At 61.0% G+C, this 23,325-nt stretch overlaps 1 protein-coding gene across 1 annotated transcript in view; it reads left to right on the top strand.

Annotated features, from left to right (window-relative positions):
• Positions 1 to 23,294, top strand: part of HSPG2 (heparan sulfate proteoglycan 2) — a 109,994-nt gene extending 86,700 nt beyond the window's left edge. The window contains 36 exon segments of the mRNA XM_070382771.1: positions 176 to 314; positions 866 to 1,017; positions 1,240 to 1,387; positions 2,464 to 2,615; positions 3,180 to 3,321; positions 3,642 to 3,793; positions 4,192 to 4,333; positions 4,422 to 4,562; positions 4,885 to 5,019; positions 5,246 to 5,427; positions 6,080 to 6,275; positions 6,514 to 6,693; positions 7,013 to 7,273; positions 8,971 to 9,175; positions 9,899 to 9,996; positions 10,746 to 11,012; positions 12,074 to 12,183; positions 12,361 to 12,508; positions 12,604 to 12,720; positions 13,325 to 13,436; positions 14,086 to 14,230; positions 14,318 to 14,417; positions 14,562 to 14,671; positions 14,812 to 14,920; positions 15,516 to 15,614; positions 15,964 to 16,185; positions 16,487 to 16,731; positions 17,391 to 17,562; positions 17,654 to 17,776; positions 17,865 to 17,921; positions 20,736 to 20,811; positions 20,886 to 20,964; positions 21,084 to 21,154; positions 21,299 to 21,382; positions 21,759 to 21,862; positions 22,015 to 23,294. Coding sequence (XP_070238872.1) covers positions 176 to 314; positions 866 to 1,017; positions 1,240 to 1,387; positions 2,464 to 2,615; positions 3,180 to 3,321; positions 3,642 to 3,793; positions 4,192 to 4,333; positions 4,422 to 4,562; positions 4,885 to 5,019; positions 5,246 to 5,427; positions 6,080 to 6,275; positions 6,514 to 6,693; positions 7,013 to 7,273; positions 8,971 to 9,175; positions 9,899 to 9,996; positions 10,746 to 11,012; positions 12,074 to 12,183; positions 12,361 to 12,508; positions 12,604 to 12,720; positions 13,325 to 13,436; positions 14,086 to 14,230; positions 14,318 to 14,417; positions 14,562 to 14,671; positions 14,812 to 14,920; positions 15,516 to 15,614; positions 15,964 to 16,185; positions 16,487 to 16,731; positions 17,391 to 17,562; positions 17,654 to 17,776; positions 17,865 to 17,921; positions 20,736 to 20,811; positions 20,886 to 20,964; positions 21,084 to 21,154; positions 21,299 to 21,382; positions 21,759 to 21,862; positions 22,015 to 22,187 — 5,148 coding nt within the window. The 3' untranslated portion in view covers positions 22,188 to 23,294.
• Positions 23,295 to 23,325: the final 31 nt, after the last annotated feature.

Here is a 23,325-nt window from a genome sequence, read left to right as displayed (position 1 = left end):
CATGGGGTGGGCACCTCAGGGACAGCCCCCAGGGCAAGCGGCCCGAAGCGTTAGCTGCTGGTCCTTCCTCCTGCTGAGACAAGACAGAGGGTGGCCTCAGCCGGTCTGATGGAGGAGGCCTGATCCAGCCAGTGACCCCTCAGCCCCTCAACCCCCTCCATCTCTGCACCCCCAGGCCCACGGCTCCCGCCTAAGGCTGCACCAGATGTCCGTGGCAGATTCAGGCGAGTATGTGTGCCGGGCCAACAACAACATCGATGCCCTGGAGGCCTCCATCGTGGTCTCAGTCACCCCCGGCACTGGTGGCCCCTCTGGTGAGTCCAGTGAGTGACCCAGGAAGGGAGTGGGAGATGCTGGTACCTGTGTTTCCTGGGGAAGAAGGGCTCTGTAGTCAGGGCACTCAGACGAGGTGGTGGGCCAGGACGAGGGTTCCCCAGAAAGAAGCCTGGGTTCACACCCTGCCAGCGCCACTAAGGACCTTGAGGGAGAGACTCCCCTCTCGGCTTCGGTACCATCGTCAGTGAAACGGGGACATGGGTCCTTTCAGCCTCAGAGAGCTGTCCCGTACAGTGGCCACTAGCCACGCTTGGCCTTCATGTTTCAATAACCAAGTGCACAGGAGCTGCGCTAGCTGGTAGCTGCTACTGCGTCAGTGTGGGTGGTAAACGCGCCTATCATCACAGGAAGTCGGTGAATTTTGTGAGGCTGACATGAGTTGGTAATGCACAGAAAGCACTTAAAACAGTGCCTGGCATCCTGTAATAAGTGTTAGCGTTCCTACCTGGGGGGCAGTGGGAATTTCTGCAGTTGAGGCTCCCAAATGACTTAGGACCAAAGCCCCGGCTCTCTGTCTCTGTGCCCCCAGGCCCCAGCGGGACCATGCCCATCAGGATCGAGTCGTCGTCTTCCCACGTGGCCGAAGGGCAGACCCTGGATCTGAACTGCGTGGTCCCCGGCCAGGCCCATGCACAGGTCACGTGGCACAGGCGTGGAGGCAGCCTCCCGGCTCACCACCAGGTGGGGGCGTGAGCGCGGGGCAGGACCTAGTAGGAGGGCTGCTGGATGTGGGCGCCCGGCTTGGGGCCTGTCCCTCACGCCCTGCCCGGGAGGGAGACCTGGGAGCCCCCAGTGGGACACGGGGCCTGCCTGGGTCAGAGGCTGAGCCCCGGGCCCCGGCCTCCAAGGGCTGATGCTCCACGCCGCCTCACTTCTGCTTCTCTCCCGTGCCGTGCCCCTCAGACCCACGGCTCACGGCTGCGGCTGCACCGGGTGTCCCCGGCCGACTCGGGCGAGTACGTGTGCCGCGTGGCCCTCGGCTCTGGGCCCCTGGAGGCCTCCGTCCTGGTCACCATTGAAGCTTCCGGCTCTGGCACCGTTGTCGTCCCCGGTGAGGATCCCTGCAGTGGGGCTGGGAGGCTGGAGGAGGGAGGTGAGGAGGGGACCAAGGTCGGGAGCCAGAGCGAACGGGTTTTGTCCCCAGGGGCCCGAGAACACGGAGCCAAGAGTCTGGCTTGTGGGGCTTGAGCCCCCAGCACTCTGTCCATACTCTGAAATGTTACACGAGCCACTCCTGTGTGTCCCTTTCTGCATCTGGTCTAGTGGGGCTGGTAGAGCCCTTGCAACCATGACACAGGTTCCTTAAAAGGCTGCAACTTGCACCTCTGGGGTCAGAGAGGGTGATTTTCAGTGGTACCCTGATAAACACCTTTTATATTGATGGTGGTATACTGGACAAAAACAACAACAAGTCAGACCTGTCATAATTGCATGGAAATCATTGCCTATAATGGGGCTGTGTATTTAAGGGTCATCTTCAGTGACTCACTTAAAAAGGAAAATGGAAAGGAATTAACAGCACAGGCAGCGTGTGGCTGTAAGAGGATTCATGATAATAGTACCTGAGCTGCTGAGTAATGAGCATGATACACACTTATTAGGTGGTGGGCCCTGGTATATTTACACATAGGAACTCATTTCACCCTCACAGTAAGCGTTTGCGGTTGGTATGATGGTTCTCTCTTTTACAGATGGGGAAACTGACGCATGGAAAGGTTTTTTTTGTTTGTTTGTTTGTTCATTTAGTTTAGTTTTTTTTTAATAGCTTTCCAAAGGTTCTACAACTGATAAATGGCAGGGCTTGGTTTTGAACTCAGGCAGTGTGGCCCCAGAGCCTGGTTCTTAGCCACATACTATGCAAGTCCGGGAAACATTAGTGATCCGTGTGGAGGGCCCCGGCCCTGAGCCCCAGCTGCCCGCGATGATGTGAGCTCAGGAGATGGTGGGCCATCGTCTAGAGAATGAGGCGCCTCTGTGCCTCTGGCTAACCCAGCTGCTCCAGGCCTCAGAGGAACGGGAAGGGGGCAATCAGGACTGTCGTCGAGTAGCCTCTGAACACCTGGGCACCAGGGGCAGGGGCTGAGGGTGCACGGAGCCCCAGCTCACTGACTTCTCCCTGTGGGCCAGCCCCGGGCGGAGCTCCACCCATCCGCATCGAGACCTCCTCCTCCCACGTGGCCGAAGGGCAGACCCTGGATCTGAAATGCGTGGTGCCCGGCCAGGCCCATGCTCAGGTCACCTGGCACAGGCGTGGAGGCAGCCTCCCTGCTCGGCACCAGGTATGGAGTCTGAAGAAAGCAGGGTGCGGGCACCCCCTCCCCACTCCCCCTGCCCAGGAGGGAAGGTGGCCCCAGCACATTCAAGGCTTCAGGAGAAATGGCAGAAGGTCACTGGGGGTCAGGGGGTCAAGGGCAAGCTGGACATGGTTGGGCTAAACCCTTCATATCAAGGGCTGCCCAGAACCTTGGCATGAATTAGGAAAGGACACCTCTTGAACTTCCCCAGTGGTTAAGACTCCAATGCAGGGGGAATGGGTTCAATCCCTGGCTGGGGAACTAAGATCCAACATGCTACAGAGTACAGCCAAAAATTAAAAAAACAAACAAACAAAAAAACAGAAAAGAACACTCTTACTCACGACACTGCTTGCTCCTGCCAGGAAAAATGTAACAGAAAACATCCTCTGCAGTGTCTAATGTCAGAAGGGGGTCGCCTTTGGCAGGAGACCGCCTCCGCAGTGGCCCGTGACGGTTCTGCGGGACGGGTGTCAGGGCTGGGGCAACTGAAAAACTTGGCCACCGGCCTCCACCCCCCGCCAAGTTCACTCTCCCCACCCTGGCCAGGTCCACGGCCCACTGCTGAGGCTGAACCACGTGTCCCCCGCCGACTCTGGCGAATACTCCTGCCAAGTGTCCAGCAGCTCGGGCACCCTGGAGGCTTCCGTCCTGGTCACAATCGAGGCTTCCAGCCCACGTCCCATTCCTGGTGAGCGACAAGAGCCGCGGGTGGTGCTGGGGCGCAGGCTTGGGGCCCCTTCCTGGCCTTGTTCCTCCTGCTCTCCCGCAGGGCTCTAGCCCTTGGCTGCAGGAAGGTCCCCAACCACTGGGGACCAAGGTCTCACGTGGCACCCCAGCCCCCAGGGGACCGAGACTCTTCTTAAGTCAGCGGCACTCAGCCATGTCAGCTGCTCTGAAGCCAGCGCACCTCCAAGGAGCACCGGCTGGCGCTCACTGCCCCCCGCCTTCGGCATCTGCCTGCACCCCCAGAGCCTTGGCTTTCTCACCCACCGCCCGTTGTGTCCACAGCCCCAGGACTCGCCCAGCCCATCCACATCGAGGCCTCCTCCTCCCACGTGACCGAAGGGCAGACCGTCGATCTGAACTGCGTGGTCCCCGGGCAGGCCCACGCCCAGGTCACCTGGCACAAGCGTGGGGGCAGCCTGCCCGCCCGGCACCAGGTACGGGGGCCCTGGATGGGGAGGAATCCAGAGCGGGCCAGGTCTGACCTGCGGTTACCTTCTGCCTCCTCGACCTTCTCCATACAAACCCCGGCCTGCTTGGGGACCCCAGGGGATCAAATGCTTTCCTGCAAGGAGTTATCACCAGCCGGAGAGTCAAGAGACCTGGGTTCTTCTCCTGGCTCTGCTGCTGAATCATCTCCTGAGCCAGTTTCCCCCTCTACAAAGGGGATATGTTGGGCTTGTAGGTGTCTGTGAACCACCCTCCCTTCTCCAGCTGGAGCTCTGAGCTCCTGAGACCCAAGGGAGAACTCTTTACACACTGGCACAGCTGGGCTCGGGGGCTTGCCCTGCCCCAAGTGCTTTGGCATGACGGCCACCCCTCATCATTCCAACAGACCCACGGCTCCCGGCTACGGCTCCACCACGTCTCCCAGTCTGACTCTGGAGAATACGTGTGCCGCGTGGTTGGCGGCTCAGGGTCCGAGCAGGAAGCCTCCTTCACCATCACTGTCCCACCCAGCGCGGGGTCCTCCTACCGTGAGTGAGGCAGACACCATGGGCCAGGGGAGGCGGGGAGACCCTGGAACCCACACAGCCCTGCCCAGCCCAGCCCTCTGCCCCCCAGGTCTTAGGAGCCCTGTGATCTCCATTGACCCGCCCAGCAGCACCGTGCAGCAGGGCCAAGATGCCAGCTTCAAGTGCCTCGTCCATGATGGGGCAGCCCCCATCAGCCTTGAGTGGAAGACTCGGAACCAGGAGCTGGAGGGTGAGCTGGACCGGGTGCAGGGGGGGCTGGAGATGGGTACGAATGCACGATGACCACCACTGGAGGCTGGGTGGAGGGGACCCTGGCACCAAACTCACCGTGTGACCCTGGGTAAAGCCCTTCTCCCTGGGGTCTGGGTGTCCCAATGTGGATGGGGACAGGGCCGGACCCAGAAGTGTCTCCATCTTCATTGGCCATGCCTGGGACCTCGTGAGCTGGATACACCCAGACCAGAGGGGTTGGGGCACGGGGCGCTGGTGCGCCTCCTGGCAGCTCCCAGGCAGGAGGACACCCTCACTGACCGTACCCTCCCTGATGCCAGACAACGTCCGCATCAGCCCCAATGGCTCCATCATCACCATCGTGGGCGCCCGGCCCAGCAACCACGGTGCCTACCGCTGCGTGGCTTCCAATGCCTACGGCGTGGCCCAGAGTGTTGTGAACCTCAGCGTGCATGGTGAGGGCCTTCGACCCCGCAGGCTCTGCCTTCCTGTTTCCAGCCCCAATTCCCACCTCTGCCCCTCGCCTCTCTCTTGGGCATTCTCCTTCTCTGAGCCTCGGTCCCTAAGTGGGTTCAGTGGGGGGACCAGTGCCCACTGGCAGCTGCCGACAAGGGGGCTGTGACAGGGCACGTGATCGGCAGGGCCCCGCGTGTGTATCAGCCGTGCCCCTCCCCTGGACAGGGCCCCCTGTGGTGTCCGTGCTCCCCGAGGGCCCTGTGCGGGTGAAGCTGGGGAAGGACGTCACCCTGGAGTGTGTCAGTTCCGGGGAGCCCCGATCTTCTGCTCGCTGGACCCGGATCGGTGCCCCCACCCACTTGGAGCAGCGGGCGCATGGGCTCCTGGACAGCCACACAGTACTGCAGGTGAGGCCAGGGAGGTCTCATCTCTGGATCTGAGGCCCAGTCAGAGCCCATCCTTGAGCAGATACTTGGAGGAGAGAGTGGTGGGTCACCAGATGGGTGATGAATTGATGGAGAAGGGGAGGTTAGGCGGATGATGGGTAGATTGGAAGACAGTCAGGAAGAAAGAAGGAAAGTGGAGAAAAGGGAAGGAGGAAAGAACGGATTGAAGGATGAGTGGTGGGGTGGGTCAGTGGATGGATAGATGGGTGGGTGGATGGATGGATGGGTCGGTGGATGGGTAGATGGATGGATGGGTGAGTAGATGGATGGATAGATGGATGGGTGGGTGGGTAAGTAGGTGGATGGATGAGTGGGTAGATGGGTGAGTGGGTGGGTAGGTAGATGGGTGGATGAGTGGATAGATGGATGGGAGGGTAGATGGGTGGATGGTATATGGATGGATGAACAGAGGGGTGGGGTGACTGGATAGACAAGTAAATGCGTGGACTGGTGGGACGTCTTGAGTGTGAGCCCTCAAGTAGCCAGTCAAATAGGAAAGCTAAAAACAGATGAACAAGTAGAGGAAAGAGTTTAAAACCAAGCCAAAAGCTAGGGGCTGCCGCCAAGGTACCCCCCTCAAGGGTCCCCTAACCAAGACCCTTGCTTCTTCCAGATTTCATCAGCTAAACCGTCAGATGCGGGCACCTACGTCTGCCTAGCTCAGAACGCACTGGGCACGGCGCAGAAGCGAGTGGAAGTGATTGTAGACACGGGTGCCGTGGCCCCGGGGGCCCCCCAGGTCCAGGTGGAAGAAGTCGAGCTGACCGTGGAAGCCGGACACACAGCCACCCTGCGCTGTTCAGCCACAGGTGCAGACGGGCACGGGCCCACGGGTGGGCGGGGGCGCGGGCCCGGAATTTAGACATCTTTGGAGACCCAAAGACGGTGTCATGCCCAGGGAGGGGGCAGTCACCCAGCGATGGCTGAGGGGCCCGCTTAGTGGCCCCCATGAAGGAGCAAGCTCACCCAGGTCCCTTCTTGACCATGCCGCCCCCCAGCCAATCCTGGGGGACAGCCCAGACCAACCTCTGCCGCTCCACTCTGCAGGCAGCCCCAAGCCCACCATCCACTGGTCCAAGCTGCGCTCCCCACTGCCCTGGCAGCACCGGCTGGAAGGCGACACGCTCATCATCCCGCGGGTGGCCCAGCAGGACTCGGGCCAGTACATCTGCAACGCCTCCAGCCCGGCCGGGCACGCGGAGGCCACCGTCGTCCTGCACGTAGAGAGTAAGGCCCTGGCCCGCCCTCCCCAGGCTACCGTCTCTGCACCGCATGGAGGTCCAAGCGCCCCTCACCACCCCCAGCCAGGCTCCACATCCGTCCCAGATGGAACCCCAGGAGCCCCATCTGGAGGGTCGCAGGCCCCTCAGGCCCCGGGAGCCTGCCCTCCCCTAGCACGCATATGCCTGCCTGGGACCTGGCCCGCCCTCATCCGCAGTCCCCGGAGCTCAGCATCCTTCGGCTTCGCCGGTCCCTTTGGCCAGTTGCTGGGGCCCAGCGTCAGCTGCCGCCCTGACCTCTGTGTCTCCCCCACCCCCGACCCCAGGCCCGCCCTACGCCACCACCGTCCCGGAGCACGCCTCGGTGCGAGCCGGGGAGGCCGTGCAGCTGCAGTGCCTGGCTCACGGGACGCCCCCGCTGACCTTCCAGTGGAGCCGCGTGGGTGGCCACCTCCCGGCGGGGGCCACCGCCAGGAACGAGCTGCTGCTGTTCGAGGCCGCAGCCCCCGAGGACTCGGGCCGCTACCGCTGCCAGGTCACCAACAGGGTGGGCTTGGCCGAGGCCTTCGCCCAGGTGCTCGTCCGAGGTGAGCGGCCGCGGCTCGGGCTGGGCAGGACGGGGGTCCGTTTTTCCTCTAGGCGCTCGTCTGAGCCCTTCACTTGCCCCATAGCTGGCGCTTCACTTGGGGCACAGAGCGCTCCCTTGATTACTCTAGCGGGAACTCCTGCCTTTCCCCTGTTCCCCAAGGCCCGAGGCAGGCCTGCCTCCTCCAGAAAGACCCGCCTCACTGTTCTCAGCACCTGTAGCTCTCACCGCTGTGTCCCCCGCCCCGCTCCTGGACATTGACCTCACACTGCCGGAGGCTATGTTTACATAAGTACCCCAGCCTGCCTCACCTGCCGGACTGGACAATCAGGGCAGGGCCTGAATCTGGACCTAGCAGCTCCGGGCTTGTCCACCCACAGCAAGAACGGGCTGTGTAAATGCCAGACGGTGACCACAAGGAGTGTGTGCTGGGGCAGCACCCCAGCTGCCCAGGCTCTCAGCAGGTTTCCAGGGAATCCAGCGTCTCCGTGGTCTCCTCGGGAGCTCCAGGCCAGAGTCAGCCCGGGTCCTGGGTTCAATGCCCCAGCTCCGTGGCTTGATGCCTGTGCGACCTTGGCCAAGTCAGTGGATCTCAAGCTTCATTGTTTTCATCCTGTCGAGTAGAGAGGACGAGGCTAGCACAAAGGCTGACTTAGAAAGATACATGTATGTAGAGCCTGGAGCAGGTAGTGGGCGCTTGGTAAATGGTGGTAATATGCATTTGACCCACTCACCTACCCGGACAGGTAGGTGCCCTCACCTGGGATCTTCCTATTTTCTGTAAATTTGTATTCACTTATTGATTGATTGATTGATTTTGGCTGTGATGGGTCTTCACTGCTTTGCAAGGGCCTTCTCAAGTTGCAGAAGTGGGGGCTACTCTCGTGCTGCAGTGACTTCTCTTGTTGCGGAACACAGGCCCTGGGGCACAGGGGCTTTAGACCCTGTGGTCTGCGGGCTGAGCAGTTGCAGCTCCTGGGCTCCAGAGCATAGGCTTCTGTAGTTGTGGTGCCCGGGCTTAGTTGCTCAAGCTTAGATGCTCAAGGAGCATCTTCTTAGATCAGGGATCAAACCGTGTTCCCCTGCACTGGCAGGCAGATTCCTATCCCCTGCGCCACCAGGGAAGCCCCCTCCTGTTTTAGACTAGGGTCAGAATAGCCTTTGCTGTCCTTCCTTCAAATGTCCGAATCTTTCCAAGACTGAACCCTCCCGAAGTCCAGGAGCCTGTGAAAGCACAGTCCAGCACTTCACAGACTTTTTTTCTTTCATACGCACTTATTTGGCTGCGTTGGGTCTTAACCGCAGCACATAGGACCTTTCATTGCAGTGTGCAGTCGTCTCTCTAGTTGTGACCCAGGCTCTGCAGGTGGGGCTTGCAGGCTTAGCTGTCCTACGGCATGTGGAACCTCAGTTCCCTGACCAGGGGTTGAACGTGCGTCCCTTGCCTTGGGAGGTGGTTTCTTCATTACTGGACCACCAGGGAAGTCCCCACAGACCCTTATATGTGTTGAGTAAATAATTAAACAAGTGAGCAGGTAAATGAATCTGCCAGTAAAAGGTCTTTTTACCCTGGTCAGAGAGGCAAATGGGAGAAGAACGTCCTTTGAATGTTAGGATGGGGGTTCCCGGGTCCTGGCGCCGCATAGGAGATATCACATACACACACACACTCTCACAACCTCGTGCCTGTCCCCGCAGGCCCCTCTGGCTCTCTCCCTGCCACGCCCGCACCAGCAGGATCCGCACCCACAGTCCAGGTCACGCCTCAGCTGGAGACTAAGAGTATAGGGGCCAGCGTGGAGTTCCACTGCGTCGTGCCCAGCGACCCAGGCACCCAGCTCCGCTGGGTCAAGGAAGGGGGTCCGCTGCCTCCCGGCCACAGTGTGCATGATGGGGTGCTCCGGTGAGTGGGGTGGGGTGCCCCACCCCGGGCACACAGCATGCATGGTGGGGTGCTCCAGTGAGTGGGGTGGGGCCCCCCCAGGCACACAGCGTGCATGATGGGGTGCTCCGGTGAGTGGGGTGGGGTGGGGTGCCCCAGCCCAGGCACACAGTGTGCATGATGGGGTGCTCCGGTGAGTGCGCCCCAGCCCAGGCACACAGTGTGCATGATGGGGTGCTCCGGTGAGTGGGGTGGGGCCCCCACCCAGGCAAACAGTGGGGCTGTTAGAACCCCTGCCCTACAGGGAGGGCTGAGCGTGCAATGATGGCCTTGAGAAGTCACTTCACCTCCCTGAGCCTCGGGCTGTCTGTCATGCAGTGGGTTATGCGAGACCCCAGAGCACTGAGCACAGCGCTCAGCACAGGGAGGGGCTGCAGTCCTCAGTGGCCCATGTCTTACTGTTGTTAAAGGCAAGTGGAACAGGCTCTGGGGCCAGATACATACACATGGCCCAGACTGCAGCTCTGCTGCCTGACAACTGTGTGACCTTGAGCTCTAGACCAGAAGGTCTTGGTGTGAAATGGGTGTGGCGACATTCACCCTGCCTGCCTGTCTCCCAGGGTTCTGGGGAGACTAGAAATTTACATCCTGTGCTGATCTCTGACAGCTTTTAACTCCTACACAGTTGCCAAATATTCTCAGCAATTGTTTTTATTCATCGATGTCTTATTTGTTTCTTCACAGAATCCAGAACTTGGACCAGAATTGCCAAGGAACCTATGTGTGCCAGGCCCAGGGACCATGGGGGCAAGCCCAGGCCAGTGCCCAGCTGGTTGTCCAAGGTAGGAGGGTGGCTTCAGGCTTCTGCTAAGAGCAGGGGACAGAGATGAAAGGCTTAGGGACCATATTCCCCAAGAAACCCCTTGAGTGAGTGATAGTCACTCTGATGTCCAACTCTTTGCAACCGCATCGACTGTAGCCACCAGGCTCCTTTGTTAATGGAATTTTCCAGGCAAGAATACTGGAGTGGGTTGCCATTTCCTTCTCCAAAGAAACCCCTTGAATGTGTACAAATAAAGAGAATTATTTGACTGTATCTTGCTTAGATCTGGGCTCCCCTGGTGGCTCAGCTGATAAAGAGTCCACCTGCAATGCAGGAGACCTGGGTTCGATTCCTGGGTTGGGAAGATTCCCTGGAGAAGAGAAAGGCGACCCACTCCAGTATTCTGGCCCGGAGAATCCCACGGACTGTATAGTCCAGGGGGTCGCAAAGAGTCGGACACAATGGAGCAACTTTCACTAGCAGAGAGTAAGGGGGCTTATGAATCTTGCAAAAGAGGGCGGGGAGAAGGAAGATGCGCGGAGTTTGTGGGTGCTTAGACAAACCAGTGAAAATGACGGCAGATGCACCCGTGAGGAAGTGAATGAACGAAAGAGCTAACGAGTATGCTGAGAAGTGGGTGCAGGAAAAGGCAAGGGAAATGATGGCGGCCTCGGCTGCAGTGTCCACCTGTCCCGGGGTCATCTGCAGCCTCCCAGAGCCCGGGCCTCAGCCAGCCGGCCTCACCCCATCTACTGCCATCCTCCCCAGCTCTGCCATCCGTACTCATCAACATCCGGACCTCCGTGCAGTCCGTGGTGGTTGGCCACGCCGTGGAGTTTGAGTGCCTGGCCCTGGGGGACCCCAAGCCCCAGGTGACGTGGAGCAAAGTGGGCGGGCGCCTGCGGCCGGGTATCGTGCAGAGCGGAGGCATCGTCAGGATCGCCCGCGTGGAGTTGGCCGACGCCGGGCAGTACCGCTGCACCGCCACCAACGCCGCGGGCACCACTCAGTCACACGTGCTGCTGCTTGTGCAAGGTGAGGGCCAGTGGGGGCCGGGGTGCTCGGCCGTCTCCTGCCCACCCTGCCCTCCTCCTTCTTCCCGCTCGTGCGGGGAGTTTCAGCTCAGTGTGTTTAGGGAGCGGGTTTCCTAACAAGCAGGGCTTCCCTGGTAGCTCAGTTGGTAAAGAATCCCCCTGCAATGCAGGAGACCCTGGTTTGATTCCTGGGTTGGGAAGATCCCCTGGAGAAGGGATAGGCTACCCACTCCAGTGTTCTGGCCTGGAGAATTCCATGGACTGTATGGTCCATGGGGTCACAAAGAGTTGGACACGACTGAGCCACTTTCACTTTTCCTAACAAGCAGGTGCAGCAGGGGATAGACGTGAGTGGTCCTCTGGGGCAGCTGGAACTCGCAGGGAAACCTGTGCCACGGGGCATCAGGAGAAAATCAGACACGTAGTCCTCACCTGAAGGACTGCCTGCTCTGTGAGGAGCGCCTGTAGCCCACACTGATGGCAGAGACAACACAGACACAAAGCAGATATACGAGACAGTAAAACTTGAGGCTTCCCTGGTGGCCCAGTGGTTAAGACTTCATGCTTCCACTACCAGGCGTGAGGGTTCAGTCCACTGGTCAGGGAACTGAGATCTCACATGCCACGTGGCATGGCAAAAAAGATTAAAGATTTTAAAATTAAAGAACTGAAACACGGGCATAGATGATGCCAGGCAGTTATAATCTGTGTGTTCTTCAAAAGCTATTCCTTTTCACCCCAGGCCCTCTGACTCGCCCCCAAACTCACCCCCGCTGCCCTAGTACCCCCTTTTCAGGTCCCTCAAGGGCTGCACAATGTTCCAGCCCGGTGGGTTTTCGAGGTTCAGTCTGTGGAGTCAGTTGGATACGTCCCCAAGCCCTGGCTCTGCCAGGTTCCATCGTTGCAGCCAGGAGTGAACGGCTCCTTTGCCTCCCAGCCGCAGCTCCCTCATCTGTGAAACGGGGAGACAGTGCCTCCCTCCCAGGGAAGGCGTGAGGATTAAACGAGTCAGGCAGTGGCCGCCATCAGGCTGACAGCCTGCGTCCCCCTCCTTCCTCTCAGCCTTGCCCCAGATCTCAACGCCCCCTGAGGTCCGCGTGCCCGCGGGTTCTACAGCTGTCTTCCCTTGCATGGTCTCTGGCTACCCCGCTCCTGAAATCACCTGGAGCAAGGTAACTGCAGGGCAGGGGGCCGGCAGGTCTGCCTGAGTGGCGTGTCCCCAGGACCCTCAGGCTTGGCCCAGAGTCCGCGCTCCGGGTCTGAGGGTGGGGGCCTCAGGCTGGGGCTGGGAGGCAGGCCCCACGGAGGTGCCGGCCGCAGCCGGGCTCACAGTGCTGGTGTGTCTGCAGCTGGACGGGAACCTGCCGCCTGACAGCCGCCTAGAGAACCACATGCTGCTGCTGCCCTCGGTCCAGCCCCAGGATGCGGGCACGTACGTCTGCACCGCCACCAACCGCCAGGGCAAGGTCAAGGCCTTCGCCCAGTTGCAGGTGCCAGGTGAGACCACACACCCCCCACCCCCGCCGGGGGAGCGGCCGCACCCTGCCCCCGCCCGGGGGAGTGTGGTCTGGAACTGTGCTTTCTGCCCGCAGAGCGCGTGGTGCCCTACTTCACGCAGACCCCCTACTCCTTCCTGCCGCTGCCCACCATCAAGGACGCCTACAGGAAGTTTGAGATCAAGATCACCTTCCGGCCGGACTCCGCGGATGGTGAGCCGCGGGAGCGGAGCTGACGCTGGGGATCTCCGCAGTCCCTGCCAGCGTGGCACCAGCCCTGGCAGCCGCTGGTCCTCGGACCCCCCTGTCCCGGGGCCCCCAGACCTGCCGGGCCCCCCCGCTCTGGCTCTGTCCTCCGCCTTGCTTCTTCATCCACTCCTCTGAGATGCCTGCACCCAAGCCTCCTGCCTCCAAGTCTGCCATGATGCGACTGCCCCCACCCTCCTGCCCCACCTCCGCTCTGCCTCCCTCCTCCCCCCCTCACCCTTTCCCCCCTCTCTCTCTCTCTCTCTCTCATCTGTCTCCTCCCTCCTCTTACGGGTCTCTGACTTGCACTATCCAGGCCTTCTTCTCTACTCCGGTGAGTCTCTCTGCCTCCCGCTCCTTCTTCAGATTGACCCTCCCTCATAAGTGGAGCAAGTTCAGCTTCTTTCTAGGGACTCTCAGCAAGGCCCTTCTATCTGAGGTCCTGTCCTGAGAGTGAGACGCCCTGGCTGCGTGGGGTGTGCCCAAGGGAGGGGCGGGCTCCCCAGCTTGGGGTGGGGGCGGTGGGGTGGGGGCGTGGACGGGGAGGCCCTCATACAGCTGTGCCCACCAGGGATGCTGCTATACAACGGGCAGAAGCAGATCCCAGGGAGCCCTGCCAACCTGGCCAACAGGCAGCCCGACTTCATCTCCTTCGGCCTCGTGGGCGGGAGGCCCGAGTTCCGGTGAGAACCCTCACCCTCCCCATTTATGGGGGCTGGGGGACTAGACTGCAGGACTTTCGATCAGGGGCATTCTGGAAGAAGGAGATGTGGCTGTTATCCTCGATGACCTCCGTTCTGCCAGGGTCAGCACAGCCCACTGGCGGTGGTGGAGGAACCAGCCTCTGACCTGCACAAAACTGCAGCTTGAACACTCAGCGATGCTGAGAGCTACCTTCCAGGGCAAGGCTGTTGGCCAGAACTCCTTCATTCATTCATTCAGCAGTCATTTCTGAATGTGTGCCCGGCACCGATAGAGAGATAAACACAACGGGTCAAATTCTGGTCCTTGTGGGAATGTAATGTCCCGGTTTGGGGACACCAGCCGCAAACTAAGAAGGAAAGAAACGTGATCGCAGAGAGGGTCCTCAGACGAGCAGTGAGGCCACATGCTAGGCTGCAGGGGCCTGGAGCCAGGCACACTTGGAGCCCCAGGGGCGGCTCTGGACAAGCTCCCAGGGAACAGTGTAAGGGGGAGAAGGCTTGGGGAGGGGCAGGGTGGGGCGGGCGGGGAGGCGGTCAGTGGCGTCGACCCCTTTGCCTGGGGCCCTCCCTACAGACCCCACGTTCTCTCTCTCCTGCCCTGTCCCCTTACCCCTGCCCCGCGGAGCAGGTTTGACGCAGGCTCGGGCATGGCTACCATCCGCCACCCCACGCCGCTGGCCCTGGGCCAGTTCCACACCGTGACCCTACTGCGAAGCCTCACCCAGGGCTCCCTGATCGTGGGCAGCCTGGCGCCGGTCAATGGCACCTCGCAGGTGAGACCCAGCCCCGTCCCCCTAGGCCTGGCCTCTCTCCCACCTCCGCCCAGCCCGGCTGCCACTCCCCATGTCCCCTCTGCCCAGGGCAAGTTCCAGGGCTTGGACCTGAACGAGGAGCTCTACCTGGGCGGCTATCCCGACTACGGCGCCATCCCCAAGGCGGGGCTGAGCAGCGGCTTCATAGGTGAGCCCCCCTGCCCCCCGCCTGCAGCCCTGGCCAGACCTCCCCCCGGGCTGGCCGAGCCAGTGGTCACCCAGGAGGACGTGGTCACCCGGGCCTCCGGGCACCCCCACCTTGGCTCATCCTGTCCGCCCGCCCCACCCCCAGGCTGTGTCCGAGAGCTGCGCATCCAAGGCGAGGAGATCGTCTTCCACGACCTCAACCTCACGGCACATGGCATCTCCCACTGCCCCACCTGCCGGGACCGGCCCTGCCAGGTGACCCTCCAGGCCGCACCCTCCTCCCGGCTGCCCCTAGCCACTGCCCTCGGCCGTGACAGAACCCCGCTCCCGAACCCCGTGGGAAGCAGGGGAAGGCCAGGGTGTCCTTGGCCTGACTTTTGGGGGTTGCCTCGCAGAACGGGGGCCAGTGCCAGGACTCGGAGAGCAGCAGCTACGTGTGTGTGTGCCCAGCTGGCTTCACCGGGAGCCGCTGTGAGCACTCACAGGCCCTGCACTGCCACCCAGGTGGGTACCCACCCGCCCCGTTCGTGGCTGCCACGCCAGCCTATTCCCTCTGCCTGTCACTGCGCCTCCATACCCACCCTCAACCACCCCCTGCCCCCCCAGCGGTTGAGTACTCACCATGCTCGTGGGTCCTCCCCCAAGTACTTAGACCTTCCTGGCTTCTGACTTCCATCACTGCTTACACCAATTCCCCTCCGCCTCGCATCTCTGCCACCCAAGGCCTCACCCCGCTCGCTGCACCCAGGCACGGCCCCTGGCCCCCATCACCGCTCCTGGGTATCTACCACCTGTTACCAGGGCACTCACCCCACCCCCCACCTCCCAGGGACTCCTCACCCCCACACCATAGCGCGGGCGGGTGCAGTCTTCCAGGAACAACACCTGGAGTCACGGGCTCACTCCGCCTTGCTATCCCCCTGGCCTAAGTCCCTTCCCCCTCCCCCGTCTCCCCACGCAGCCCTCCTGGGCTGGCTGGGCTAACCAGCCGAGGCCCTGGCTGCAGTAGGTAGAACCCTGGCATCAGGACCCCTCTCTCTCTCCCTGGACACCTCCATATCCCTCCCACCTCACTGCCCACTGTGTCCCCCACCCCCAGAGGCCTGTGGACCCGACGCCACATGTGTGAACCGGCCCGACGGCCACGGCTACACCTGCCGCTGCCACCTGGGCCGCTCAGGGATGAGGTGTGAGGAAGGTAAGCAGAGCGGGGGCCTGAGACCCCAGGGATCCCAGGGAGGACAGGGGGAGCTGGGCAGGGCACCCTGAGGCCCTGACGGATCCTGTGGATGATGCAGTTATTCCGGAGCCTGAATTCCTTAAGTAAGGGCCCCAGAGAGGAACCCGATCTGATGGGAGACCAGCCTGCTCTGTAGCGCCAGGGGGCAGGGAGTCTCAAGGCCACTGCTGCAGCCACTGCCCAGTGGGTCCCCAGCCTCTGAGACTAGACAGTGGGGGTGAGCAGGGGTCCTGGAGGAAGGCTACCTGCTCGGAGCCCCCAGGACCTCGGGGTTCCCACTGCCCCAGCTGAGCTGTGGCTGCCGCAGGTGTGACCGTGACCACCCCCTCCCTGTCGGGCACGGACTCCTACCTGGCACTGCCCGCTCTCACCAACACACACCACGAGCTGCGCCTGGACGTGGAGTTTAAGCCGCTGGCGCCCGACGGGGTGCTGCTGTTCAGTGGAGGGAAGAGCGGGCCGGTGGAGGACTTCGTGTCCCTGGCGATGGTCGGCGGCCACCTGGAGTTCCGATACGAGCTGGGCTCGGGTGAGTGCAGATACCAAACACAGACAGGCTGTGGGCACCCGGCTCCATGCCCCACTCCCCGGGCCCTCCGGGGCCCCAAGAGGCAGGAGGAATAAATTCTGAAGTCAGACCAACAGGAGACCCTGATCTTTGCATCCTTCTCTCCGTCTGACTCGATTCGAGTCCCTAGACCTCTTTGGGGGTTCCTCAGGAGGCACAGAGAGGCTGAAGGAGGTTCTGTGCCTGCTCAAATTCCCGCAGGGGGGTGGGCCAGGGCAGGGGGGCCCATCCACGTGCCAACACTGCCCGGCATCCTCCCCAGGCCTGGCTGTCCTGCGGAGCACCGAGCCGCTGGCCCTGGGCCGCTGGCACCACGTGTCTGCAGAGCGTCTCAACAAGGATGGCAGCCTGCAGGTGAATGGCGGGCGGCCCGTGCTGCGCTCCTCACCTGGCAAGAGCCAGGGCCTCAACCTGCACACCCTGCTCTACCTGGGCGGCGTGGAGCCAGCCGTGCAGCTGCCCCCGGCCACCAACGTGAGCGCCCGCTTCCACGGCTGTGTGGGTGAGGTGAGCAGGCTTCCCGACCACCAACAGGGAAGGCGGGGCGGCCTCGCTTCGTCTGCAGTCAGCCCGGGTGCTGGGGACTGGACGCTTCCCCCTCCGAGCCTCAGTTTCCTCCTCTGTGAAATGGGATGATTGCACCTGCTTTCAAAAGTCGTCCCGAGGTGGGACCGCTGTGATGGGTGTTTCCCGGGCGCACAGCAGGCCCTGGACTCTGTTCCTCCTTCCCTGGTGGCTCAGCTGGTAAAGAATCTGCCCGCAATGCGGGAGACCTGGGTTCGATCCCTGCGTTGGGAAGATCCCCTGGAGAAGGGAAAGGCTACCCACTCCAGTATTCTTGGGCTTCCCTGGTGGCTCAGCTGGTAAAGAGTCCGCCTGTAATGCAGGAGACCTGGGTTCGATCCCTCGGTTGGGACGATCCCCTGGAGATGGGAAAAGCTACCCACTCCAGTATTTTGGCCTGGAGAATTCCATGGACTGTATAGTCCATGGGGTCGCAAACAGTCGGACACACGACTGAGCGACTTTCACACTTTCCCTGCCCTAGTCTCCCACCTCACTGCTCAGGTTGGAGCCTGGGGTCCCCTGATGCCCTCCGTCTGCTGGCACACCCGTGCCTCTGCCCGCTGCGTTCTTCAGGTCCCTGTGTGTGCCTGTGCCTACAGGTGTCAGTGAACGGAAAGCGGCTTGACCTCACCTACAGCTTCCTGGGCAGCCAGGGCGTCGGGCAGTGCTATGACAGCTCGCCATGTGAGCGCCAGCCCTGTCGCCACGGTGCCACGTGCATGCCCGCGGGCGAGTACGAGTTCCAGTGTCTGTGTCGAGATGGCTTCAAAGGTGGGGGAGCCCCTGGGCTGGGAGGGAGGGGGCACAGGGTGGGCAGCGCCCGCTGCGGCCCCTGCCCACTCACCTTTGCCCCGACCCACAGGAGACCTCTGTGAGCACGAGGAGAACCCTTGCCAGCTCCACGAGCCCTGTCTACACGGGGGCACCTGCCAGGGCACCCACTGCCTCTGTCCCCCCGGCTTTTCAGGCCCACGCTGCCAACACAGTAAGCACCCCGACTTCTCTCCGTCTTCCCCCTCGGGGCTCCAGGGACTGGAGACAGCCCACTGACCAGAGCCTGCCTCTCCCCACAGGCTCTGCACACGGCCTGGTGGAGTCCGACTGGCATCTTGAAGGCAGCGGGGGCAACGGTATGTACTGGGCATAAACAGCCAGAGGAGCTGAGCAGACTTGTCCTTCCCAGACTCTGGGTCTCTCAGCTCCTCTTCCAGTGACCCACCGCCCTCACTGCTCCATCCTGGCTTCTAAATAAAACCGGTGCAGGTGAGAGGCTCCCTGGGCAGAGACAGGATAAGGAGAGATGAGCAGGTGAGAGGCTCCCTGAGCAGAGACAGCATAGGAGAGACGAGCAGGTGAGAAGGAGAGACGAGCAGGTGAGAGGCTCCCTGGGCAGAGACAGCATAGGAGAGACGAGCTGCCTAGCACCGGGTCTGCCCTGTGTTTGCAGGCTGGGTGACCGCACACTCCTCTCACTTCCGTTCTCTGCTCTGTATTCACGCATAAAGCAACAAGGGCATGCGTGTGCCCGTACCTGCCCGGGAGCAGTAAATGTCCGATGAATAAGGCAGGACCCTCGTTCTCGAGCATTCCACAGTTTGTTTAAAAGCAATGATGATGATTTTACTACCATGTGTACCATAAAAAGGGCTGGTAGGAGCCTGCGGTATAGCGCGGGGGGCTCAGCTCCGTGCTCTGTGAAGACCTAGATGGGTGGGATGGTGGGGGAGGGGCGGTCCAAAGGGGAAGGGATGTAAGTATACATATAGCTGATTCACTTCGCGGTACAGCAGAAGCTAACCTAACATTGTAAAGCAGTTACACTCCAATTTAAAAATGTATTTACTGAACATCATTTACGGGGCTTGTGCTACCTGATTTCTAGATACATATCTTACTTATCACTAATACAATAGGAGAGGTGGTGGTCTAGTGGGTAAGGGCCTGGATTCAAATCCCAGCCCTGCCACTTCCCGCCTGTGTGACTTGGGTGAGTCACTTAACCTCTCTGTACCTCAGTTTCCTCATGTATTAAATAGAAAGAAGCAACATCCTTCCACAAAACTTTGGAAAAAATTTAGTGTGAGGATAAAATTCTTTACTGTATTTAAAACGCTTCAAACAATGCCTGGCCCACAGCAGACACAGGATATTGTCCTTGGCATTCAGTCCCTAAGTCCTGTTCGACTCCTTGTGACCCCATGAACTGCAGCAGGCCGGGCTTCCCTGCCCCTCACCATCTCCCGGAGCTTGCTCAAACTCATGTCCATTGAGACAGCGATGCCATCCAACCATCTCACTCTCTGCTGCCCGCTTCTACAACCCTCAGTCTCTCCTAGCATCAGGGTTGTTTCCAGTGAGTCAGCTCCTCGCATCAGTGGCCCAAGTTTTGGAGCTTCAACTTTAGCACGCGTCCCTCCAGTGAATATTCAGGGTTGATTTCCTTTACGATTGATCAGTTTGATCTCCTTGCTGTCCAAGGGACTCTCAAGAGTATAAAAAATGCAGAATATTAGCTTTTGTGAATTGTAGCAAAGACATAGGGTTGTGACATGGATCCAGTTAAAAATTATGTTTGTAGCTGGATGATGTGAAACTTCCTGCCCCGTAACTGGCACACAGTAGGTGTTCGGTAACTGTTAGCTGCTCACTTCATCAGCTGGTGGAGGCCGCTGATGTGTCCCCTACCCTGGTAGCTGCCAGGCCTCAGGGGCCAGCGCTGCTATGGAATGGCTTTGAGCAGGTAGGGTTGGGAATGTTATAGCCACACACACAGGGTGGGTGATGCAGCCTTAAGATCTGGGCTGCCATCCAGCTTCCCACTTCCTGGGCAAGTCCCTCACCCTGAGCCTGTCTCCCCGTCTGTAAGATGGAGGGAACTCAAGGGTTCAGAACCGTTACGTGCTACTGACCTGGGTGACCAGCTGCCCCAGTCTGCTCAGGGCTGAGAGACTTCTGGGAATGAGGGACTTGCAGAGCTAAAACAGGACAGGGGACTTCCCTGGCAGTCCCGCGGTTAAGAATCCTCCTTGCAATTCAGGGAACGTGGGTTCAATCCCTGGTCGGGGAACTAGGATCCCACATGTCTTGGAGCAGCTAAGCCCACACGCTGCAGCTACCGAGCCTGTGCGCTCTAGAGCCTGAGGGCCACAGGGAAGACCCATCACAATCAAAAAAAAGAACCAGAACAGAAACCGGTTAATAGGGATGGGTGATCACCCTACCTGTTGACCGCACAGAATGAATGAAGCACGTAGGATTTCAAATGAATTTCAGTTGTCCTGAAACAAGGTTATCAAAGGGCTTCCCGGGTGGCTCAGGTGGTAAAGGATCCACCCACAGTGCAGAAGACCCAGGTTCGATCCCTGGGTTGGGAAGACCCCCTGGAGAAGGGCATGGCAACCCACTCCAGTATTCGCCTAGAGAATCCCATGGACAGAGGAGCCTGGTGGGCTACAGTCTATGAGATTTCGAAGAGTTGGATATGACTGAGTGACTCACCCTTTCACTTTCATCAAAACATTTACATTTTTTGCTTCTTTATTAACCATTAAATACAAGATTTAGGGTTGTTAGTCCCAACAGCTACCACAGTTGCAATAAGCATAAACAATGTTTTTAAGTGCTTGTAACTACCCCACGGGGGTGAGGAAATCTCCCGCTGGTGACCGAGTCACCTTCAATGTATCTCCTACCTGCGTAATTGAAGCAGCGGCTAACCTTCAGGGAGAAGTGAGCAAGGCCAGAACTGTAATCTTTTCCCAGCCAAGTTCAGAGCCCCCTGAATTCTGCCCACAGCCCCCTAGGTCCCCAGGGGCCGCAGGTTCAGAGCCCCTTAGGAGCAGTACAGGTCGGGATGGAGACAGAGGTCAGGGGTACCTGTGCGGGATGGATGCTCCATGGGGGTGGGCGGGGCTCCCAGCATCGCCCCCACTGCCCCTCCACAGATGCCCCCGGGCAGTACGGAGCCTACTTCTATGACAACGGCTTCCTCGCTCTCCCGGGCCGCATCTTCTCCAGGAGGTAAGACCAGTGTTGGGAAGGTCTGTGGGCCCGGGGTGGGACTTCTGCCCCCTCACCCTCTTTCTCCACCGCAGCCTCCCCGAGGTGCCTGAGACCATCGAGCTGGAGGTTCGGACCAGCACTGCCAGCGGCCTCCTGGTCTGGCAGGGCGAGGTGAGTGTGGGGCGTCTGGCCCGGGGCCTCAGGCTCCCCAGCCTCTTGGTGGCCGGGGAAGAGAGAAGGGGGGTGGCCACAGCCGCTGGGGCCACAGAGACGCTGTGTTTCCCTGGCAGGAGACGGGACAGTCCGGCCGAGGCAAGGACTTCATCAGTCTTGGGCTTCAGGACGGGCACCTCGTCTTCAGGTGGGTCCCGGCCCCTCCTCTCTCTTCCCTCACCCCCCTTTCCTTCACTGGCTTTCCCTCCGGTCCCCTCCCCAGCCACACCCCCAACTCCCCCACTCCAGTCCCACCCCCTGCTCACGCCCTCTGGGGCCTGTGTGCCTGCAGCTACCAGCTGGGCAGCGGGGAGGCCCGCCTGGTCTCCGAAGACCCCATTAACGATGGCGAGTGGCATCGTGTGACGGCACTGCGGTAAGGGAGCCCCCCCGCCCGGGCACTGGGGTGAGGGGCCAGAGTTCCCCCATCACATGGAGGGGGCAGGCATTGAGCTCTGGGGAGACAGAATTTGAGGGCGGGGTCAGCGGGGCGATCACCACCCAGAGCACAGACTTCCAGGACAGCGGGCGGGGATGGGCACACGAGCACCCCAGGGGATGGGGGAAATCCGGGTGGGGTGCTCGGAAGCTGTGTGTGTGGCGCCAGATCTCTCACCCAGCCGGGGGTTGGGGGACAGGAAAAAGCTTGGGGAGCAGGAGGCGGACCTCTCTGTCATAAAGGGAGGGGACCCTCATGGGGCTGGGGAGGACGGGGAATAGCGGGTGAGGGCCGGACTCCCGTTCCGATGCAGAGAGGGCCAGAGAGGCTCCATCCAGGTGGACGGAGAGGAGCTGGTGAGTGGCCAGTCCCCAGGCCCGAACGTGGCGGTCAACACCAAGGGCAGCATCTACGTCGGTAAGTCCTGAAGGCCGGCCTCGGGGCAGGCTGGGGCCCTGCTCCTCTGGGTGCTGAGGGGGAACTGGGGGCCCCTGCACCCCCCAGCAGAGCTGGAGCCCCTCCCGGGGCTCCTGGAGCTGATGGGCCCGCCCTCTCCCCCCACCCCGCAGGCGGAGCCCCCGATGTGGCCGTGCTGACCGGGGGCAGGTTCTCCTCGGGCATCACGGGCTGCATCAAGAACCTGGTGCTGCACTCCGCCCGGCCCGGCGGCCCGCCCCCGCAGCCAGTAGACATGCAGCACCGTGCCCAGGCAGGGGCCAACACACGCCCCTGCCCCTCGTAGGCCCTGCCTGCCCCGCACGGACTCCTGGGCCGCACCCCAGCCCCGCAACGGCGACTATATTATTATTAATATTATTATTATGATGATGATGAATATTTTGTAAGAAACCGAGGCGATGCCACGCTTTGCTGCTACTGCCCTGGGCTGGACTGGAGGGTGGGCACGTCACGCCCTCCCGCCCCCACCCACAAACACACCTGGGCAGAGCCACAGGCTGTGGGCACAGCAGGTTGCACCAGAGCCGGTGCCTCGGGGGGCCACCAGGACTCGGGGTTAGGCGCAGTGGCTCAGTGGGGTCAGAACCGCCCCCACCAACAGAGCCCCCCCCAAGGCAGTGCTGGGCCGCCCGTTTGTTCAGCCTCGGGGCGGTGGCCCTCATTTCTGTGGAGCCGACATCGGCTTCCAGCCCGGCACCTTGCCAGCCACCTTGGAGCCTCACCAGATACCCGGAGCGGAGGGCATCAATTGGCCTTGGCCATCCTCCTCTGGGTTGGGAAGGCTCTTTAGTGCCAACTGTGGAGCAAAAGGCAGCTCACCCTGGGCAGGCAGCCCCCACTCCCTCCACCAGCCCACGTCCCAGCCCCGTTCCGCCCCTAGCACACCAGCTGGGCCCCCGGCCCCTGGCAGCCTCCCCTTCCCACCAAGCCCTCCTGGCCTGCATCGCCCCCTCCCCACCAACCCCACACCTAGCCCAGGGCCCCCTTGCCCTCAAGGGGCTGCAAGGGAAACTCCAGCCCACTCGTACCAGGAGCTGCTACAGGCAGAGCCCCACACTGAGAGGGGCTTCCTGCCCGCACCAGGCCATGTTCCCCCCCACGGATCTGGAAGTGAAGGCCCAGGGGACATGGGGGGAAGAGGCCTTGGTGGTCAGAAAGAGTAAGTGCCTTGGGTGCGGGGAGCTGGGACACATGACTGGGAGGGGCAGGGAGGGGATGTGCCTGTCCTGCCCCGTCTGTGGGCGCCCGAGGGCCCGCCTGGAGGCACGCGCCCGCCCCACCAGCAGCCCCCAGACGTGGGGCCGGGACGCCTGGCCCCTGTGTCCTAGAAGGGGCCCTCCTGTGGTCTTTGTCTTGATCTTTCTTAATAAACGGTGCTATCCCCGCCAGGGCTGTCGTCTCCTGTGTCTTTGATTCAAGCG

This window comes from Bos mutus, chromosome 2 (genome assembly GCF_027580195.1).
Source record: "Bos mutus isolate GX-2022 chromosome 2, NWIPB_WYAK_1.1, whole genome shotgun sequence".
NCBI classification, from domain to species: Eukaryota; Metazoa; Chordata; class Mammalia; order Artiodactyla; family Bovidae; genus Bos; species Bos mutus.
The sequence above is the reverse complement of the archived record's forward strand: the minus strand, read 5'-3'. Positions and strand labels throughout refer to the sequence as shown.